General features: G+C 40.2%; 1 protein-coding gene across 1 annotated transcript in view; it reads left to right on the top strand.

Annotated features, from left to right (window-relative positions):
• The window catches only part of fbn1 (fibrillin 1), a 68,651-nt gene that overhangs the window by 14,285 nt on the left and 34,746 nt on the right, over positions 1-19,620 (top strand). The window contains exons 7-24 of the mRNA XM_032560027.1: positions 4,068-4,265; positions 5,117-5,242; positions 6,753-6,878; positions 8,532-8,684; positions 8,790-9,026; positions 10,503-10,655; positions 10,733-10,852; positions 10,941-11,066; positions 12,829-12,951; positions 13,763-13,885; positions 15,206-15,358; positions 16,738-16,791; positions 16,951-17,076; positions 17,163-17,288; positions 17,773-17,892; positions 18,020-18,157; positions 19,240-19,290; positions 19,424-19,549. Of these exons, the coding sequence (XP_032415918.1) occupies positions 4,068-4,265; positions 5,117-5,242; positions 6,753-6,878; positions 8,532-8,684; positions 8,790-9,026; positions 10,503-10,655; positions 10,733-10,852; positions 10,941-11,066; positions 12,829-12,951; positions 13,763-13,885; positions 15,206-15,358; positions 16,738-16,791; positions 16,951-17,076; positions 17,163-17,288; positions 17,773-17,892; positions 18,020-18,157; positions 19,240-19,290; positions 19,424-19,549 (2,379 nt within the window). The remainder of the gene's footprint in view (positions 1-4,067; positions 4,266-5,116; positions 5,243-6,752; positions 6,879-8,531; positions 8,685-8,789; positions 9,027-10,502; positions 10,656-10,732; positions 10,853-10,940; positions 11,067-12,828; positions 12,952-13,762; positions 13,886-15,205; positions 15,359-16,737; positions 16,792-16,950; positions 17,077-17,162; positions 17,289-17,772; positions 17,893-18,019; positions 18,158-19,239; positions 19,291-19,423; positions 19,550-19,620) is intronic.

Here is a 19,620-nt window from a genome sequence, read left to right as displayed (position 1 = left end):
ACCCGACTATATAACCCAATAATGGAAACACACAAATTACAAAAACTCATGCATGCACAGCTGCGAGGGTAGAAATTATCTTTATTCAGGGGCATCAAAGTAAAAGTGCGTGAGCACAATGTGGAACAACTCCGAAAATTATATGATTTTTGTGAGTATAAATAGATCATATTTTGGACTTCCAGGACCCTGTTTTGACCCACTTCGAAGCGGGGATTCCTAAATTTACCCCGGCAGAAACATTTCTGCATGGAGTCACCACAAACTTTCCTCTGTCCAACATTTCTATAAGTTTGTGGTGTGTTTTGAGATTATTGCTGGCTCTAATGAGCTGCAGTTCTGCATGCACACGTACGATTGCTCCCAGATGTACTTACATGACTCGGGTGGGTCCCCCCAGCTGCATGCAGCAGACAAAGACACAGAAGGATGACGAATGAAATGACACCATTTTCACCCTACAGCTGTCTGCCTCTCCCTGTTTACCTCAGCCGACTCTTAAAGTCCCGTGATTATATTTATTCCCCCTCTAATATTTCAACTTAATGTCCTTTTTAATCTCTCGCACTAATTAGAGCTTTAACATGTGTGTCTAGTGTCAAATATTCATGTGTGACAGTAAAACAAATATTACATCTGAAGTGCTCGACATACATTAGTGCCACATGAGAACTTTCCAGTTTATTTGTTATTACTGATCACACAGTACTTTGTTGATATTGTTCATTTAAAGTTGAAAAAGTGTACATCTAGGAAGTAGTTTGCAGTCGTGGCGCTGAGTATTCAGGAATGAAAAACTATAGCCAATGCTAAGACCTAAAAATGTAAATGCAATTGAGATAAAGTATTTGTTTTTTAGCCAGAACCTTTGAATGTGAGGTTAAAGAAATATAGCTTTTAGGTTTCCTTGACTGGGTTTTGAGAGTAACCTTTTGCTAGTACTTTTGATTTTGTTTCACCACCAACATCCGAAGCGTAGGGATTGAAGTACTTACCCTTCTTCTCATTTCCGCTTGATTTTATTTATGTCTGTAAGATAATGGGATCTGTCCGTCTTTACTCTTCTGTATCTTGAACAAATAACAACATGCTTAACAAAGGTGTCCAAGTCTTACTCATATTGGTCTCCTTTAAACATATTGACCATATGGATCTATTTTAAACAAAGTTAATGTGGCTTGAGATCTCCTGATATTGAAACTACTTGATTTTGTCATCTAGACACGAGGAAGCCTTAATCAGTGGCAGCCATCTTTACTTTTTGTTCATGAGCAGAATAAAGAAAATGTGAATTTTCCAAAACCAGAATTGGGACTGGAGAAATCAGAAATAAACAGAAAATCTATTAAATAAAAACACAACTAATTTTTGTATCACTATTTAGAATTGAAAGAATACTTTTGTAGATGTTGAGTTGATTATTGGTTGTGAAGTTCTTGGAATGTGACGTGTAGAGGCTGATCGGTTTGGAGAGTGATTGAAACGCCGCTACTTTGTAGCTGTTTGGAGACGGACTCGTGGCTGGAAGGAAAGTTGAGTTAAAATCAGAAAGCATTTGGACTCCAGTCGAGCCTGAGCGGGAGGGAGGGGGACAGAATGAGAGATGACCCAGTTCTGTTTCACACAGGACCGGTGCCAGAGGCACAGAGACCGTGGAGGCTGTGGTGCACGTGACGTGCCTGGGCTGGGCCCCGGTCCACACGGGAAACGCACAATGTCTCGTTTGTTTTAAATGACTGTGCTGTTGGAGCTGGTCTCCCTCTTCCCTCTTGCTGTCTGCTGCGAGCTCTGAAATGTGGAAATGATTTTTGCCCTTGGATCGTAGCCAGATCGTTTTGGGGACTGATGTGTTTTTCCTTGTCTTTCTTTTCCGCCATCAGTGTTTTACCATCTTCCAAAATCTTTCACCTGATAAAACTCTGTGATTTTGTCAAATCGGCTGGGAGTTTTCAACTAAGGAGTGGCATTTGGAAGGAGAATACAAATGCATACCAGCCGCTGGCTCAGGGGAATGAGATCTGAACCGGTTTGAAGGGGAGGAGAGGAGAGTGGTCTTGATGGAGGGACTTTCTTCACACTATCATATTTGTTGTAAGCCATTTAGTTTTACCTCTAGGGTGCTGCAGTTAGTGTGGAAATCACCTTCTATGTTCCAGAAACACACCCTGCCAGCCAGCCTCTGCTGACTTTAAGAACTTATCCCCTATATTTTGTATCATTGGAAAAATAAAAGTTCTCCAAACTACATGATACATGTGCCTCCCACCGGCCTCTGCCACTAGACACAACACAAGGACTGAAGTAGTGAAAGGGAGTTCTCACACCTGAGGTGTTTTGCCCATTTAAAATGAACTCTGGTTCCTTTCCCTCCTTGGTGTGGTTTGTTTGTGTACCCAGACCATTTGGAGGAGGTGGGCTCCGTATGCTTCCAAACGGAGCATACAGCAGTCCACGGTCTGTCGTGTGAATCTGATGGAGACGCAGCTACCAGGCGCAAGCTTGATCTAAGTGCCTTGCCGTAGTCAGGTTTGTGTTGCGTTGTGGGATGCGGTAGAGTAACCAAGCCAACAAACAGTGGCGGCGCACCCTTTCCTATGCAACTGTTAAGACATCTTCTCATAATCATTCAGTATGGATTTTTGCCTTGGATTTTTCTTGATCACCCCGCCCCAGCCCCCCGTCCTCACAAAAAAATGACTAGTTATAAAACTCATCAACTGATTTGGACTGATTTGCTGAATGTCTGTACACCAAGTGGTGAGGTTGCTGCTTTAGCAAACTGTGAGAGCTTCATTTTTTCAAAAACAGATATTATCTGAGTCGGGTGGGAAAAACACACCAGGTTTTATCTTGGCAAGCTTTGAGTTTGATCACAAAGGTGGGGAAAACAAACTATGGTTGTGAAATCATCCTTAGATCACACATTTTTAGGTGGTACTTACATTCTGCAGCTGTCTTCTCAGATTATCCAGAACTCCTCTCTATCTCTGGTTTTTCTCAAACACAGACAGATAAGTGCAATGTTATAATGTTACATGCACCTGAGAGTCTGGCCAGCACAAATGTCAAGAACAGACAATGAGTTCATTATAGAGAACCTTCCTATACAATCTGTGGCCCTTTCATCACGTTTGATGGAAGCGCGCTGCAGAAGCTGGATTCAGGCTGAGCGCTTCTGTTTATGCCTGACATAGATACTATGCCTGTAATCCACCGATGTTTTACTGTCTGAATGGTGAAGTGGTGTAGGGTGTAATGAAACATCCAGATCTGACATTGGCTTTCAGAATACAAAAGGAATCAAAATCTTCTTTTGGTTTAGTTTGTTTGTAAAAGGTTTTACGAGCCACAAAACATTGAATGTTCGAGTCGAGGTTGTCCCCATGTCAAATGCAGACTCAAACTGCAACATAGGCCTACGATGAGGATAGGAAGCTTGAAAGCAGATGCTAAATTAGCTGCTGTTAGCGACGAATAATCTATTCATGGGATTCTCACGGTGCTTCTAAATCATTATAATCTTGTAACAATATTATTGGCTTGCCAAGTGCCAAAAATACTTAGATATAGTATTTAAAAACGTGGGAGGTTTCTTCAGTGGCTTTACCAGGCGGAGAATGGCTTTTTTAGGACACCTGGTTGAGAAAATACTACAACAAACTACTGTTACAACTCTAATCAAATATTGACTGAGATTAAAAAATATTTAATTGGTAGTTCAGTCAAACTGCAGTAAGATTCTCACTTTCAGTAGTTTTAGATGGCAGGAGTTTACTCTGACATGGCCCTGCTCGGAGTAGGTGTTTGCTTTTCTCCCCAGGAGATTTTCCTCCTAACTCTGAAGTCGGATCGCTACCGTCTACTGCACTGCTAGGTTCTTCAACAAGTCCAACTTCAATCCCACTAACATATTCCTTTGGCTTTCTTATCACAGTTTGGATGGGTTTTTGTTGTGTCAACATGCCCCACTGCTTACTGAGTGTTATAACCTCTTTGCAATTAGTGCTGAGGGTAAAGAGGTAACTACTCATTTTGAGTTAAAATATATTGTTGGTTTCTCCTGGCAGACTACAGAACCGGGCCATGCTTTGCCTCCGTGAACAACCAGATGTGCCAAGGCCAGCTCACAGGGATCGTCTGCACAAAAACCTTGTGCTGTGCCACAGTCGGACGGGCGTGGGGTCACCCCTGTGAGATGTGCCCCGCTCAGCCTCACCCCTGCCGAAGAGGGTTCATACCAAACCACCGCACTGGGGCGTGCCAAGGTAAAGTCTGTTCATAAAGCCTGAATCTCTTGTTTCTTTTTCTAATTTAGTCCTGTTTCTTTGCCTCTGTCTCTTTTCCAAGTCACTTCTATCCCTTTGTATCTTAACTCGCTTTTCCTCCGACTCTTCCCCTCTTTTCCTCTGTCATGCCCTCAAAGCCCGCTACAGAGGATTAGCTCTAATTGGGTTAAATTGGGTGGGTGGCAGTGCCTCCCACATGTGCATGGAATGCCCACAGACAGACACCCGCTGTGACAGGACTGTCAGAATTGGTAACACGGGTCAGTGGCAGTGCCACGTGGGAGAGCTCATTTCTGGTAAGACGGCCCTGTGCCTCGCTGCCTCAGACCCAATAACATCAGAACCTCCGCAGGGGAGGCGGACCTGAGCCAGAGACCTACTGGAACATGGAGTACTCTGAGTCCACTCAAGGTCAAAGCGTCCTGCAGATTTTCTGCCTCATTTCTTGATTTTATTTGCTCGAAATTGTTAAATGAATTAAACTGAGTCATCAGCATAGCGCATAAACCCGTTGCACTGTCTCAGCGATGAGTATCCCTTCAACCTTGGTAATGTCCCATGATTGAGGGTTTAGCGCTCTGTTAAACTCGACACCCTGCTTCAAATACTTTGCTAATGTTTCTTCACTTTTCTTTGCTTCGCTTTCTGTTCCTCCTGCAGGAAATCTTCTTTTTCTTTCCTCTTTTTCCCTCATCACAATGATGAACAAAGAAAAGTCAAAGGAGGACAGACCCAGAAAAAACGTACGCTGCCTAATGTGTTCATTTTTAGTAACTATGGAATGGGAACTAGGCATTAATTACATGTTTTTTTGTTTCTTTTTTGTCCAGATGTGGACGAATGCCAGGCCATCCCCGGCATCTGCCAAGGAGGCAACTGCATCAACACAGTGGGGTCCTTTGAATGTAAATGCCCCGCTGGGCACAAATTCAACGAGATCTCGCAGAAATGCGAAGGTGAGTTTTAAGCTTTGAGTCGTGGTGGTGAGGAGGATCATGTGAACTGACTGACTTTCAGAGTCAGCTTGAATGACAGAGTACGCTAAGAAATATTTAAAAGAGCCTAAACATTAAGAGAGAACCACATCCGTCTCTGTGGTTTACTTCATCTCAGTAATGGTATTTGGGTTTTTACTTTGTGGGGAAAAGACCACACACTTTTCCCTTAAAATAAGTTTAATTAAACCAAAGTAGCAGTCAGTTTTCTGTCAGCTGTACAGCTCTTAAAGCTGAGGTTTAGAGAAATGCTGCTTTATTATCGTTTTGCTCTACATTAAAGTTCCCTCATAGTTACAGTACAGATCTTCTGTTTTCACTGTTTGTCGTACTAAAAATATTTCCGATCAGGCAAATTTAAGCTGACTAAAATACAAAAAAGCTGCTTTGACATGCTTATTTAATTTATTTAGGGTGAAAACTATCCTAATGGATCCGGCTCTGTTGGAAAAAAAACTTTAACCTGGTTGTGTCACCTGTAGTGGCAGATATGTGTTGTACTCAGTGGTGGGTATTTATCGCATCGCTTATCAGTTTTTGTGATAAATTTCTTATCATGATAAGTATTTAGATTTATTGTTGTCATTATGAATTCCAAATAATAATAATTTTAAAAAAAGTCCATATTGTCAAGATTACTTTATTTTCTCTACTGTTTCTTTCAATGAGTGTGTCAATAAATACAAATAAAGTAAAAAAAAAAATTAAAGTAAAATGCATTTAGTATGAACAGTCTAGTGATGCAAACCAGTCACATTTCTTTGTGTGACTGGTGTCCTAAAGAAACCAATTACAAATGGTTTCATGAACAATATTTGTATTTGTTGGGAAACGATTGCTGTGCCATGCAATCACAGCAACACAGTTAACTGCAAAAGAAGTAACAGATACCCCAATATTACCACAAAATATCATGAAAAACTTTAAGACCATATCGCCTACCCACTGTGGAGTTTTCTCAGCTTTAAATAAGAAAAACATGGAAAAGACAAAGTTTTTATGTATGTATAGATAAAACTGATTTGCTGAACATTGTGATTTTAATTCCACCCTATTTTATTAATCTCTAATTTGGCTTCAGAACGACCCAGAATGTGTTAAATGTTTCCATCTTCGTCATGACTTGAATAAAACATGTCTCCTCCTCTGTAAGTCTGTGAGAAATATTGGCTCTGAAACGCATAAATTTTGATCATTTCCAGACCAGCTTTAAATCTGTTATCCTGGCACTCTTCTTCAGAGAGAATATGTGCTATTTTATGCCCAATAATAATTGCCGGAAAACCTCTGGACTGTGTAAAACACATTTGACAAACGTCTAAGTTACAGTGTGTTCCCTAAAAGATGCCGTGTCTGATTATGAGCGCTTCAAGGAAAGTTGAGTTTTGCTCGCACAGGAGAGAATCTGCCGTGGCCTTTGGATTTTAATATCCTGTGACCATGTCTCGTTTCCATCCTCTCCTCTGTGCAGATCTGGATGAGTGTTCGAACATTCCTGGTCTTTGCGGCGTGGGTGAATGCTATAATACCATTGGCAGCTACTTCTGCAAGTGTCCCCAGGGATTTTACACCTCTGTCGATGGATCCAGGTGTTTGGGTGAGTTCTGGGTCACACCGACTCTCATGCCCCATTAAAGGACAAACAGGTTTATTGTGTCGTCCGCTTTGTCTTTGTTTGTCTCTGGCAACTCAAACACAGAAAGTAAAGCATTTCAGTCAGGAAGGTGATGCTTCAACCTCTTTCTTTTTTCCCATGAGTCCTATGTTTGGCACTTAGGGAAGAAAAAATTGAAATGCATCCATCGTTCCATCTGGAAGAATTTAGGTCAGTAGTCACGTCCCTGTCTGTAGTTCCCCAACAATGGACTGCAGTACAGTGCAAAAGTCTTTGGTCATTCTTTATTTGTTTTATATATGTGCATTTTTAGACTTTTATTGTTGTAAGTGATCTTCAGGAATAATTTATCAGGTTTTTCTTTTAAAGTTTTTGCTGTTATTTTCCTTAATTTGTAGTCCAGTGCCAAATCACTCTCTAAAGACTTGTTTTTGTTTTTTTTCTACTTGATTAACACTTAAAAAATTGAGAGATAAGTCCAAAACACACAGCTTCAGAACCAACTAAATTTGTTCTCTTTAAGCTTTTTATTTATTTTTATTTTTTACCAGAATACTGCCAAGAAACAAATTAAGTTTCCATTATCTAACCCTAACCCTCTATGAAAAGGATCAAAGATAGTATAGTTGTTAGGACAAAATTGAATCACTCAGCAGTGCTATACTGAATCTTGAAGACTCATTCCCTAAAATCCGACATATAGTAGATTGTCAACAGATGTTTAAAGACTGGATCGGAAATCAATAAAAAAGCATACACAGTTCGAAGAAAGATTTCGATTAACCTTCAGAAGGTTTGGGGTAATACTAAGAAACATTGGCTTCTTCGAAGCAAACAATAAAAAAGACAAGTTTAAGCTTTTGGGGGAAAAAATGACATATTATGAGACGAGCTTGACTTTTGGAGGAAGATAAATGTGCGTGCGTTTGACTGTCAGTCCACCGGAACTGCGATGATGATTTCCAGAAAAGCTGAAAAAGTCCCTCCTTAAGCTCAGTTTCAACCAAAACAGACCGGGGAAGAATGCGAGTCGGAATAATCCATTTGACCTTCAAGCGCATTATCACCCTCGCATGCATGCACACAGAAACATATGCAAACACACGCTCGCATTACCCCCCTCAGGAGAGCATGCTTGGAAGGAATGTCTGAGTCTTCCGTGCCAAAAAGCTGCAGTGCCAAACATTTTAGTCTACTTCCCATGCAGCAACGCTACAAGTCTAGACCCTGAAGGACAGATTTTTTTTCTTTTTAATGCGCATTTTTCAGTTCATGCATACCTGGAATCATTCAAATTAACCAACGATAAGGTGATGGAAAATAGCTCTATGCTGGCGCACACTGGTTTAGCTGGCAGGAAATGAAACAAGAACGTGAATTTTTATGTTGATAGGCAACTTCAGTGTGACTCATGCTGGAGCAAGGAGCCAGAAACTGCAGGATGGAGAGAAAGTTCTCATAAAATATGAATTGATGACTTTTGGAAGTTGCCTCCATCCCCAAATAATGGAAAGTCTGAAACGACGACCTCTGTTTGATTCTACTCTTGCCAGTTTCTCAACATGCGGACAGCGCAGGTCATAATCATGGAGCATGATTTGTTTAACTTACTTCACGCCGTGCCATTTTTCACAGATGCTCGCGGTGGATACTGCTACGGAAGCCTGGTGGACGGACGCTGTGCCAGCCAAAACTCACAGCTGATGACTAAAATGCAGTGCTGCTGTGACAGTGGGCGCTGCTGGTCTGACGGTTCCACGCCGGAGATGTGCCCCATTCGTGGAACAGGTGGAGTCTCGGATGACCTCACATCAGCTCAAAGTCTTAAAAAAAAGAAGAAATAATAACCCGAATATTTTACTTGCATTTTGTTTGTAATTGTGATCGCTGTAGAGGAGTACCAGAGGCTGTGCATCCAGATACCCGATTCTAACAACGGAGTGGTGATTCCCGGTCGGATCCCTGGGTCTCCTGACCTGCCCCACATCTACCCAATCCCAATACCTGGAGAAGTTCCTGGTCAAATTCCCATCCAGGTTCCAGGTCACATCCCAGTTCACAGACCGGTCGTAACTCCAGGCCAAGGTCCAGGGCCGTATCAGCCACAAGGACCTTTTCCTCCTCTTCCAGGTGATTTCTGGTTTTCTTACGAAAAAATGTAGTTCGTTGCTTAAGCTAACAAACTAGAAGGCATTTGAGATCATTAAACGGGTAAAAGTACTACAGGTTTATGGGCAGAATATGTCTAAAAACAGTTCTAAAAACATTTGAAGACTAATATTCTTAAGACAACATATTACAATTTTGTGCAACTCTGAATTATTTTATAAATGTAGAATAAACCAGCCTTCCGTCTCTGGAGACTTTTTGCTCTTCTGTCCACATTTGCTTCCAAAATATTCTTCGATTGTTCTGCTTATAGAAAAGCCATCAGCTGCATTACATTCTCTGAAATGGGACAAGACAAGGGAGCATGTAGGTTATCTTATTTTATGTTATTAAAATTGTTTAGAAATCATTATTTGGTGCAGTTCTGAATTACTTCTATGTCTCCATTTTGACGGTGAATTCTGCAAGTTCTTTTACATTAAAACACGTTTGGATGTGCCAAAGGACACTTAGCAGGCAGTCTTAGTTAGGATTAAATGGGGAAGATTTCACATATTTAAGCTCTTAGTTGTTGGAGAGGAAGAACTGTTTACTGGCCACATTTCCAAGTTGGCTAAAAGTCCGTGTCTAATTTAATGATCAGACATGGTTTACATGATCTGGTCTTTGTGTGAGAGTAGCAGGTGGATTCATATGGCAGCTCATATTGGAAACGTAATTTATCATCTCTGGATATTCCTGGTCCATTTCATAAGAATGCTCTTTCCTACACTAATGTAGAAAAGAGCATTGATCTGTAGCTTAACCAGTAATGTGTTGTTGACAAATAGTTAATTTTCCTGAAGGTATCAATAGGAAGTAGACATTGATTAATGTTTGATCTGATTTTTCCTTTGCAGCCTTCAATGGGCTTTAAAGTCTTCCATGTTTATTATATCAAAAATTATTAATCATAGGAATATAAAGAAACCTGCTCTTTTTTGTGAATGCAGTTGTGGACGGAAAACCGTATTTCACATTTCAGATACAGTTTATCGTGTTAAAAAGTCCTGGAACTGTTTTTGTTTGAAACAGCTTATTTTGTTTTGTGAATTTTGTACAACCAAAATTGGAGACTGGTTGTCTTATGGACATAAGATTTAAAGTACTACATAGAGACAAAATACTATAATTTATTTCAAGAATGCATAATTGTGCATCTCAACTCTAGATAATACACATATGCTTGATGTAAATATGTTTGCTTGCTTCATTTGATTGCTTTATTTCTGAGTTTCCATGTTTATAATGGGCTGTCTTAGAATTCATGTATTCATTTTGAGCTTGCACGTCCTCAGAAACTTGAACTCTATGCACCCTTGATTCAACAACCTTTTACAGCAACACAGCTCTGACTTTGTCTAAATGCTTTTTGGTACCGCATAGATTGTTATACAGTATGAAACTATGTTTATATTGCCAGTTGTTGAATGTATGTGTTGTTGTTGTTTCTGTCAGGTCCTGTTATCATCCAGACACAGAATATCACCAACATGTGCCAGGCTTTCCGTAACCTCTGCCTGAACGGCCGGTGTATTCCCCTGCCGGGCGTTGGATATCGCTGCGAGTGCAACATGGGATTCAAGCTGGACACCAGGGGCGAGTGCATTGGTAAGAAGTGTTTAGCTGCCTATTTTCAGCTAGCTTTACGTGAGAAAGCTTTTTGAACCCCAGTGTTTATTCTACAGATGACGATGAGTGCGACAGAAGTCCTTGTCCACACGGTGAATGCATGAACACCCCTGGTTCTTACATCTGTCAGTGTCCTCCCGGATTCCAGACTACTGCGACTCGGACAGAGTGCCGAGGTGACACCCACACTCACCCACCCTGCAGAAGCGCAGGCGTACGCTTTAAGAAGCTACGTGTGTTTACTGTACTTTTTGCCGCTTGCAGATCTGGATGAATGTGTCGCCAACGGGCGTATCTGCAACAACGGGCGCTGTGTGAACACCGAAGGCAGCTTCCACTGCGTCTGCAACGCTGGATTCGAAATTTCAACAGATGGCAAAAATTGTCAAGGTCTGTCAATTTGTGAGATCTACATTTCCGCAGCAGAGCCAGATTTTAAAGGGTGGTTCGCTTTAATGGTCACAGTAGGTGTGGCGTTTATTTTTAATGGAGCACGGATTCGTTCGGGGTCTGGAATACAGTAGAGTGGGTGGGATTTTAAAAGATCATGCTGGCAATTTTATGTGGATTTCAGCTCAATGAGCTTTATAGGACATGCAAAAGTCTTTACCAGAGTAATTAATGTTATGGAAATACTTGCACCATCTTTGCTGTCTGTGAAATCCTTTATTGTCCAAGACTATAATGTAGGCTTAATGTGAACATTTTGGATTTTAGTTGCATTACAACTCTCTCTTTGCTTAGTTGCTATTTTGTACGAGGTTGTCTTTCTTCCTTTTGGTTCAACAGTCTGTTAGTCTTTATCCAACAACTAAGTGCAAAACATTAAAAACCTTCAACCAGGTTGAAGGGTAAAATGATATGCTGCTGGCATTGTCATTTTATTATCAAAAAGCACGGCCAAAATAGTGTCTGTGTATTCCTTACAAAATGATAACTCCTAACTTTGAGATTTTCAAAATCCAACAGTTTTAGTGACAGATTGAAATCCAAAAATTATAAAACAGAGCAAATTTGAAACATATATTTCATTTACTCTTACCGCTATCTGCTGAAAGTCTCCGTCTCTTTCACTCCCCCAACCTTCTGAATGAACCGCAGACATGCCTCGACATACCATAGAAAATACTGTTTCCTGTAAATCGTGGGTGTGCAGCTCCAGTTGTCATGCCAGTTTTAGACGAGTCTCTGCCCAAACACAGCTGATCCTAATAGTCCACAAAGTCCTACAGAGACCTGCTGTTGTTTGATTCAGGTGTGTTGAACCAAGAAACGACTAAAACATTCAGGTCACCAGACCTTGAGCACTGACTCTGGACACCTCTGCTTTAAGTAACATCTTACATCTCGGCGCTTTCCTTCAAAACAGCCTACACTTACAGGAAATATCTAACCCTGAGTCTTTTTTGCACAGTACACCAAGTAAGTCAGCACATAGTAAAAACATATGGTTCAGCCACAGAACAAAAAGATCACGTTTTTACATTTCCGACTGTTTGGATTGAGCTGAAAACTTGCAATTTCTTTGTAGCCTATGTACAACCCATGCAGTTTTGATTTTTAGTTTAGCTATTTTGCCTTCTGATCTAATTAGACAAATTATTATTGGAGCAGAGGTGTTTACAAAAAGATGTTACTAATGTGTTAGCTTCGAATTTCTACATGCCTGTATTACCGAGGAGAGTTTTAAGAACTTTCTATTAAAATATTCTTGATTATTGATCTTCTGCATGTTTTTACTTTCACTTTACATGTAATCAAAGCAAGCAGGTTTGGTGACAAACACGTTGCAAAGAAAATATATGGAACCATGAGGCGGCACAGCTGTTAGCTCAAACCCTGGTTGAAGCCTTTTGGTGTAAATTGTTTCTCTGCTGGTACTGCAGCTCTCCCCATACAAAACCAAAAGTTTGTTAGGTAACCATACTAAGTTACTCATAGGTTTAGTGTATGTTTGTATAGTAGTCTGACCTGTTGGTTTGTTATTAAATGCTGATTCGCCTAAGTTGACCGAACTTAGGCGAATGAATTAGCCCATTGACTGATGAAAATAGGCAAGTTTCCCCAAAGATCCGGCTGGCTGGCTGGATCTTCAGACTCATTCAAACAATGTTACCTGGAACCTTCGCTAACAACCTCTGTTTTCCCACAGACCTGGACGAGTGTCTGATCAGAAACATGTGCCTCAACGGGCTGTGCATCAACGAGGACGGCAGCTTCAAATGCATCTGCAAACCCGGGTTCCTGCTGGACACCAGCGGACGCATGTGTGTAGGTGTGTTGGTGAGATGGTTTACTGTTCAGCTGAAAGTTTCCATCAGTTTTTCCTTTTGCATAGCATGTAGTTTGCTGGGTGGCTGACTCTCTGGTATTTTATTGCTGCTTTTAAGTGAGTCTGAACAGATGGGGTAAAAAGCAAAAAGTCCCCCTAAATGTCTTGGGGGAAAAAAAACCTTTTGTTTCCTGACAGGACCGCTGGACATGTCGGCAATCAGGATCTGCCTTTTTCTGCCTAACTCTGCCTCCAACAGCCTATCCAAACCTATTTGGAGCGAAGAGAAAATGCATCTGGCCTCTTTTTAACATTAAAACAACAAAATAACTATAGAATTCCTTGAACAGATTTATATACATATCTTTACTTGACATTATCAGATGCAAAAAATGAAATTCCCATGCCCTGTAGATAAATGGGAAACATTCTCCCTTCAAATGTGTCTTTCCAGGGTTAACTCCCCATACAGCCATTTGATCTCAGAGACGCTGAGTGCATCAAGTCATATTAGATTAAACAAACAGAACAAGGGTGTGGGAGAAGTGTGCTCATGTATGCAGTCACAAATTAAATGTGTAGCTTAAGAGGATCCTGGGGGGAGAGAAGGGCGGGCAGAGGGGCTCATTGTGTTTCAGTAAAATCTGGCTCAATTCCTTACACATAAACATGAACACAATGGCACACAGGCCACATCGCTGCTAGGAATTATGACTGTGACAGACTGCCGTTAAACAGTGAGATGCCACAAGTGTCACTGAGACTTTGCTGCAGAAATAAGAGAAGAAAATAAATGTTCTGCTTCTGTTTGTAGACATTGATGAGTGCGAAACTCCGGGCATGTGTATGAACGGACACTGCGTCAACACAGAGGGATCGTTCCGCTGCGAGTGTATGGCGGGGATGGCGGTGGGTCTGGATGGACGAGTCTGTGTCGGTGAGCTACCATACTAGAAGTTTGGATTGGATACGTGATTCATTTCCTTCACTGTAAAATAAATATGGCAAGCAGAAATCTGTCACTATTTTTTCCCTGCCACATGGTAAAAATTCGTCTCTTGCATCGTCTAAAGTGATTGATGTGGTTCAGTCATACTTATTCTACATGTAAGCAATGTCTGATTTTGATATTCTGAAGTGTTTACTGTACCATCACAGAACCACTACCATACTTTACAGATGCACTGCGAGAATGGTCAAACTTCCTGTAAACACGGGCTGGGATGTGAACCCACCTGTGAGCTAACAGCTCAGATAACTATTCTGCCATGCAGCCCCGCTCCTGAAGTTTTCCATCAACTCATTAAACTTTTATTGTCAACAGGGACGAATAAATGTTTGTCTGCTGGAGGTTTGTGTATCTCTAGTTGCTTAGTCACTGCTGACTAAACTGTTTACTGATACGTCAGTACACAGTTTAAATTCTTTGTGACTTCTAACCCTGAATTTTACCTTTTTTCCCTGACTAGTGTTTCCCTAAACTAGATGAGACGATCCGCCAGCCCATGTGACAAGTGAACAGTTTTTGCCGTTGTTGTTAAATTAGATATTATGGCCAATTTAATCTCTCAGGATGCTACAGTGAGAAAAATAAATAAATCTCCTGCTGATTCTGACTTCCAACAAATGTAATTGTATGCCGCAGAGTGAAATAACTATTTGAGCTCTCATAACAAATGGTGCACCTGTAGACAGAATCGGTTTCTTCTGACAATAGTCCGGAATATTTCAGACATGTAAGCAGATCTGCTCAAGTGTTTTTATTATTCTCCACTAAAATTAATTTATCCTAAAATTTATGATGATTCCTTTTTAGACAAGGGGAGCTTAATATGAAGACAAGAAGGATTTCTGCCAACTATCTGAATTGATCGTATTTGAGCCTCTTGGCGCTCACCTCTTGTTGGGTGCTTATTGAAAACTAGAACTTCTTCTGCCTTGATGTTTTCAACATTCCAACATTTCCAACAAAATGACACTGCATTATTATTTGTGAGACATGTCGAAACGCTGTTGTTCTCCGGGTGGGTAGTCATAAAGATGATATCAGTGCAGGAGAATGCCTTAAATCCAGGGAGAGTACGGATAGAACAGCCATTTGTTTTCGCTAGTGTGAATGTTTATTGGAGTTGCTGACTGTTGCCATTCTTTTCCCTCCGTGTTGGTCTATTTTCACCCGCTTTCAGGATCTTTTTTTTAACCTTAGTTTTGGTTTCTCACATACATGCTGTCATGTTTTTTTTCTTCTCCAAAACAGACACACATATGCGCAGTTCTTGTTACGGTGGCTACAAGCGCGGGCAGTGTGTCCGACCTTTATTTGGAGCGGTGACCAAGTCAGAGTGCTGCTGTGCCAACACGGCATACGCCTATGGAGAGCCCTGCCAGCCCTGCCCACCAGAGAGCTCTGGTACTGGAACTTAAATCTCTTTTCCTCTGCAAATGTATTATACCCGATTATACCCGACTCTTCAGACGGACTTTGAAAGCATTCTTTGCACAGTGCGTTTAGTAACTTTTACTCAAATCAGAGTAACTAGAATCCATTACCAGATGAAACAATCCTCAGTGAGCATTTTCCTGTTGAAAATCCAACCAAACGATGTCTAAACGCCTCGAAGCTTTTTAGGCTAAAACTGGTTTGTATTTGATTTAAAAGCAAAAGTTATTTTGGTATCTGAATTTGTTTTTAAGACATTATATAAGTTTAAATGTAGACCTATTTTAGCTGAGCATTAAAAATAAAGAATGAATTGCGCTGATTGAGAACTCAAACATCTATTACAACACGGCGTTTTTTTCTATGTTCACATGCACAATTAATCGCTTGTAATTGCCAATATGTAAATAGTCTTTGACATGCCATTTTATGATAAAATGAAGAAAAAATATAATTCTTTGTAAAAATGTATACATTATATCGTTATAAAAGCATCTTTTAATAATCTTTAAGTAGATAATAAGCATGGTTTTCATAAAGCCCACAAAAAGTGTTTTCATTTTTCAGTTTGATGTAATATTCTAATCTTTAGCATCATGTTTTCATTAGCTGTAAGCTGTTCACTATGAAATACTATGAAAAATTAACAGAAAAGGCTTGAAAACATTAGCCTGTGTGTAATTAATCTATATAAGTGGCTTCACTCAGTAAATTGAATTAATGAAAATAAATTAACTTTTCAATAAGCATCTATAATACGGAATACAACTGTGTTATATGAAAGGAAGAGGATGTTTTATTCCTCTAAATCAATGCTTTTTTGGTAATGTTTACATGGTTACCGACATTTTTTTTCGTCCTTAAAGATTTGAAGTTATTTTTAAACTCATCAGCCTACGTTAAACTAAATCTAGACTTAGACATATAGGTCTAAAACAGGGCAGTAGACTCTATATTGACTTTTATAAATAAGTTTTACATGCACTCTAGAAATCAGGTCTATTGTTCAGTGTTAGCTCACCTGCTGAGATCGACTAAGAGACATGTCATCTGGTCATGAAACGCAGGACACAACTGTGTATATCTCGTGTTTCTTGTGTTGCAATATAATTTGTTTAGTTGCCTCTCATTAGTCCTGCCAGTTAAAGAGTTTAAATTAAAGGACACCAGAGAAACACCACATAAAAGGTGCTTTATATATATTGCAGCAAAATAAGAATGCTTGTACATGGATAATGGTATGGTACGAAATGTCCTTGCATTTTCTTAAACTCTGGTAAAAGCTATGTTTTCCTGCATTTAAAATTATTTGCTTTCTTCATCCAATGTGTGTTTGTGTTTTGTTGCAGCTGAGTTCCTGGCTCTGTGTCCCAGTGGTTCCGGCACAACAGGCGACAGGAGAGGTGAGGAGAAATATCCTGACTTGTCCTTAACTGTTGTCCCGGTTAAAGAAAATAGCAAACAGTTGCATGTCAGACAGGCAGTGCTGCTTGAGCTGAAAGTGGGTTGTGATCTGATCATCTTCCCTCAGATGTTCAGCAGGCTGTTCTTTGCCTTCTCAGATATAAACGAATGTGCCCTGGACCCTGATATCTGTCAGAATGGAATCTGTGAGAACATGCTGCGGTCGTTCAAATGCAACTGCAATGCCGGCTTTGAGGTGGACCACACGGGCAAAAACTGTGTTGGTAGGTGAACTTCAGTAAACTTGTGCTAACAGAAGCCCAGAGTAGAAAAACTGATGGCATGTATTGGTTTTTGATTTGTCCTTCAGATATTGACGAGTGCTACACGAACAAGCTGCTCTGTGACAACGGCCTGTGCAGGAACACTCCCGGGAGTTTCACCTGTCAGTGTCCGAAAGGATATCGCTTTGATACCGAAACCAATGCCTGCGAAGGTTAGACCAAAGCTCAATCCCTGGTGCAGTGCATCGTTACATATACAGTACAGACCAAAAGTTTGGACACACCTTCTAATTAAAATGGGTTTTCTTTGTTTTCATGACTATTTATAAGGCAAGAAATCCCACTTATTAACCTGACAGGGCACACCTATGAAGTGAAAACCATTTCAGGTGACTACCTCCTGAAGCTCATCAAGAAAATGCAGAGTGTGTGCAAAGCAGTAATCACAGCAAAAGGTTGCTACTTTGAAGAAACTAGAATATAAGGGGTATTTTCAGTTGTTTTACACTTTTTTGTTTAGTGCATATTTCCACATGTGTTATTCATAGTTTTGATGCCTTCAGTGTGAATCTACAATGTCAATAGTCATGAAAATAAAGGAAACTCATTGAATTAAAAGGTGTGTCCAAACTTTTGGTCTGTACTGTATATTTTCTCTTTCTCTGTACAATAGTGAATAACTGTTTGTGCCCACAGATGTTGATGAGTGTGACTCTTCCCCGTGTATCAACGGAGACTGCATCAACAGTCAGGGGTCCTTCGTGTGTTCGTGTTCAGTGGGCAGCACCTTGGACAACACTGGACTGGAGTGCATTGGTAAACAAGGAGTGGCTTTATTTCAACGCCATAACCACAAATATTCTTTAAATGAAATGGGCACTTTTTTTCCCCCCTACACGTTAAAGTATTTGTGTTCACTACGAGAGTTTCTTTTCTGAAACAGAGACGACTAAGAGCACCTGCTGGCTGAAGATAGTCAACAATCGCTGTGAGGTCAACATCAATGGAGCTACCCTGAAATCGCACTGCTGCGCCACGCTGGGAGAAGCCTGGAACAGTCCATGTGCTAAATGTGAAAAAGGTGATCGGCGTTTTCTGTATTTTCATGATGCCAAGGCTTTGTCTAAAAAAAACACCGCTAGCTGAAAACTGACGGTATTTCTGGATGTCGATTGAGGAAATATTCCACCATATGATGCCTGACGAACCAACTGCTAATGTAACACATGTATATTCTGCATCAGAAGCTACTGAAATACTGAAAAGGTGGACTAGTACACACAGTATGAATCATATCTACATTTTGTACTGTTATTTGCCCAGGCATGTATAGAACAAATCATGTTTGAACAATTTCTAAGTGTTTTTTCCATAGCAAAAGATAGATTTGCTCTTTAGAAACATGTTTTCCACTTCTGTCACTATTACATGTTTGTCTTTAGATCTGTGAATATTTCTGCTGACCGTTCTCATCTAAAGTACCGTAAACAGCACCAGGGTAGAAATCAATAGCTTGGAATAAAAGCTTAGTGATAACAATCAAATTCTATACACATAAGCTGAATTAAATTGAACTGAATTAATACAAAAATAATACTTAGGTGATATAGTTTTATTATCAAAATTATTTCATATTAAATTAGATGCTGTTAAGTTGTAATAGTATGTCAACAATCTAGTAATTTTTTTTTTTAGTTTTACCATAAAATAGTCTCTCAGCATAATTACTGTATCATTTTTAACAATGTTTATTATTAACCAACAGTTGCTGTGAATGAATCATGTCTGTTCCCTCATTATCAGCACAAATTTCACTTTAGTTCTGTGCTCCTCACTGTTTTTTCTAGGTAATTTCATAGTAACAAGTTTATAAATTAGCACATATTAACCACATTTTAATGACAAATAGTATTTTCTCTGTATATCACCACAGCCTGTGGGTTTTCAACCCTTATTTCCTAACCTCGCTCATATCTACAGCAGTAATTAACCCAGTTTAAAACAACTAAAACTGTAAAAAGCAAAGCTGTGTGGCTCTCATAGTGAGCAGAACGATTACTTTGATTAGCCTAACATTGACTTCATCAACTTGCGGTGTCTTCTTTGATTCTAATCAGACATCACTAATGACTAGCTTTGCATTGTACCCCTTCCTCTCTTCAGATCCAATCTGCGGTAAAGGCTTTGCCAGAGTCAGAGGAAATAACTGTGAAGGTAATGGGCTGCTGTGAGGACTTCATGGTGCAGAACATTGTGCTTTTACCTTTGAGTTCAGTAATGTGGAGCACTCAGCTCGGCTCTCGATGTTGCTTTTTTCTTTCCCCCCTCTCTCCCGGCTGACTCTCAGATGTGGACGAGTGTCAAGTGTTTCCGGGTGTGTGCATAAATGGCAAGTGTGTCAACACACTGGGATCCTTTTTCTGCCAGTGCCCTCCAGGGATGACTGTTGACATCAGTGGAAGGATGTGCATCGGTAAACCTTTCACTCTGTAACTGAATGATGTATGTATTATTTAAATTAAGATATCTAATGCATGTTAACAT

The sequence above is a fragment of the Xiphophorus hellerii genome, chromosome 4 (assembly GCF_003331165.1).
Source record: "Xiphophorus hellerii strain 12219 chromosome 4, Xiphophorus_hellerii-4.1, whole genome shotgun sequence".
In the NCBI taxonomy this organism is placed as follows: domain Eukaryota; kingdom Metazoa; phylum Chordata; class Actinopteri; order Cyprinodontiformes; family Poeciliidae; genus Xiphophorus; species Xiphophorus hellerii.
Note: the sequence above shows the minus strand (reverse complement) of the source record. Positions and strands in the feature narration are given on the sequence as shown.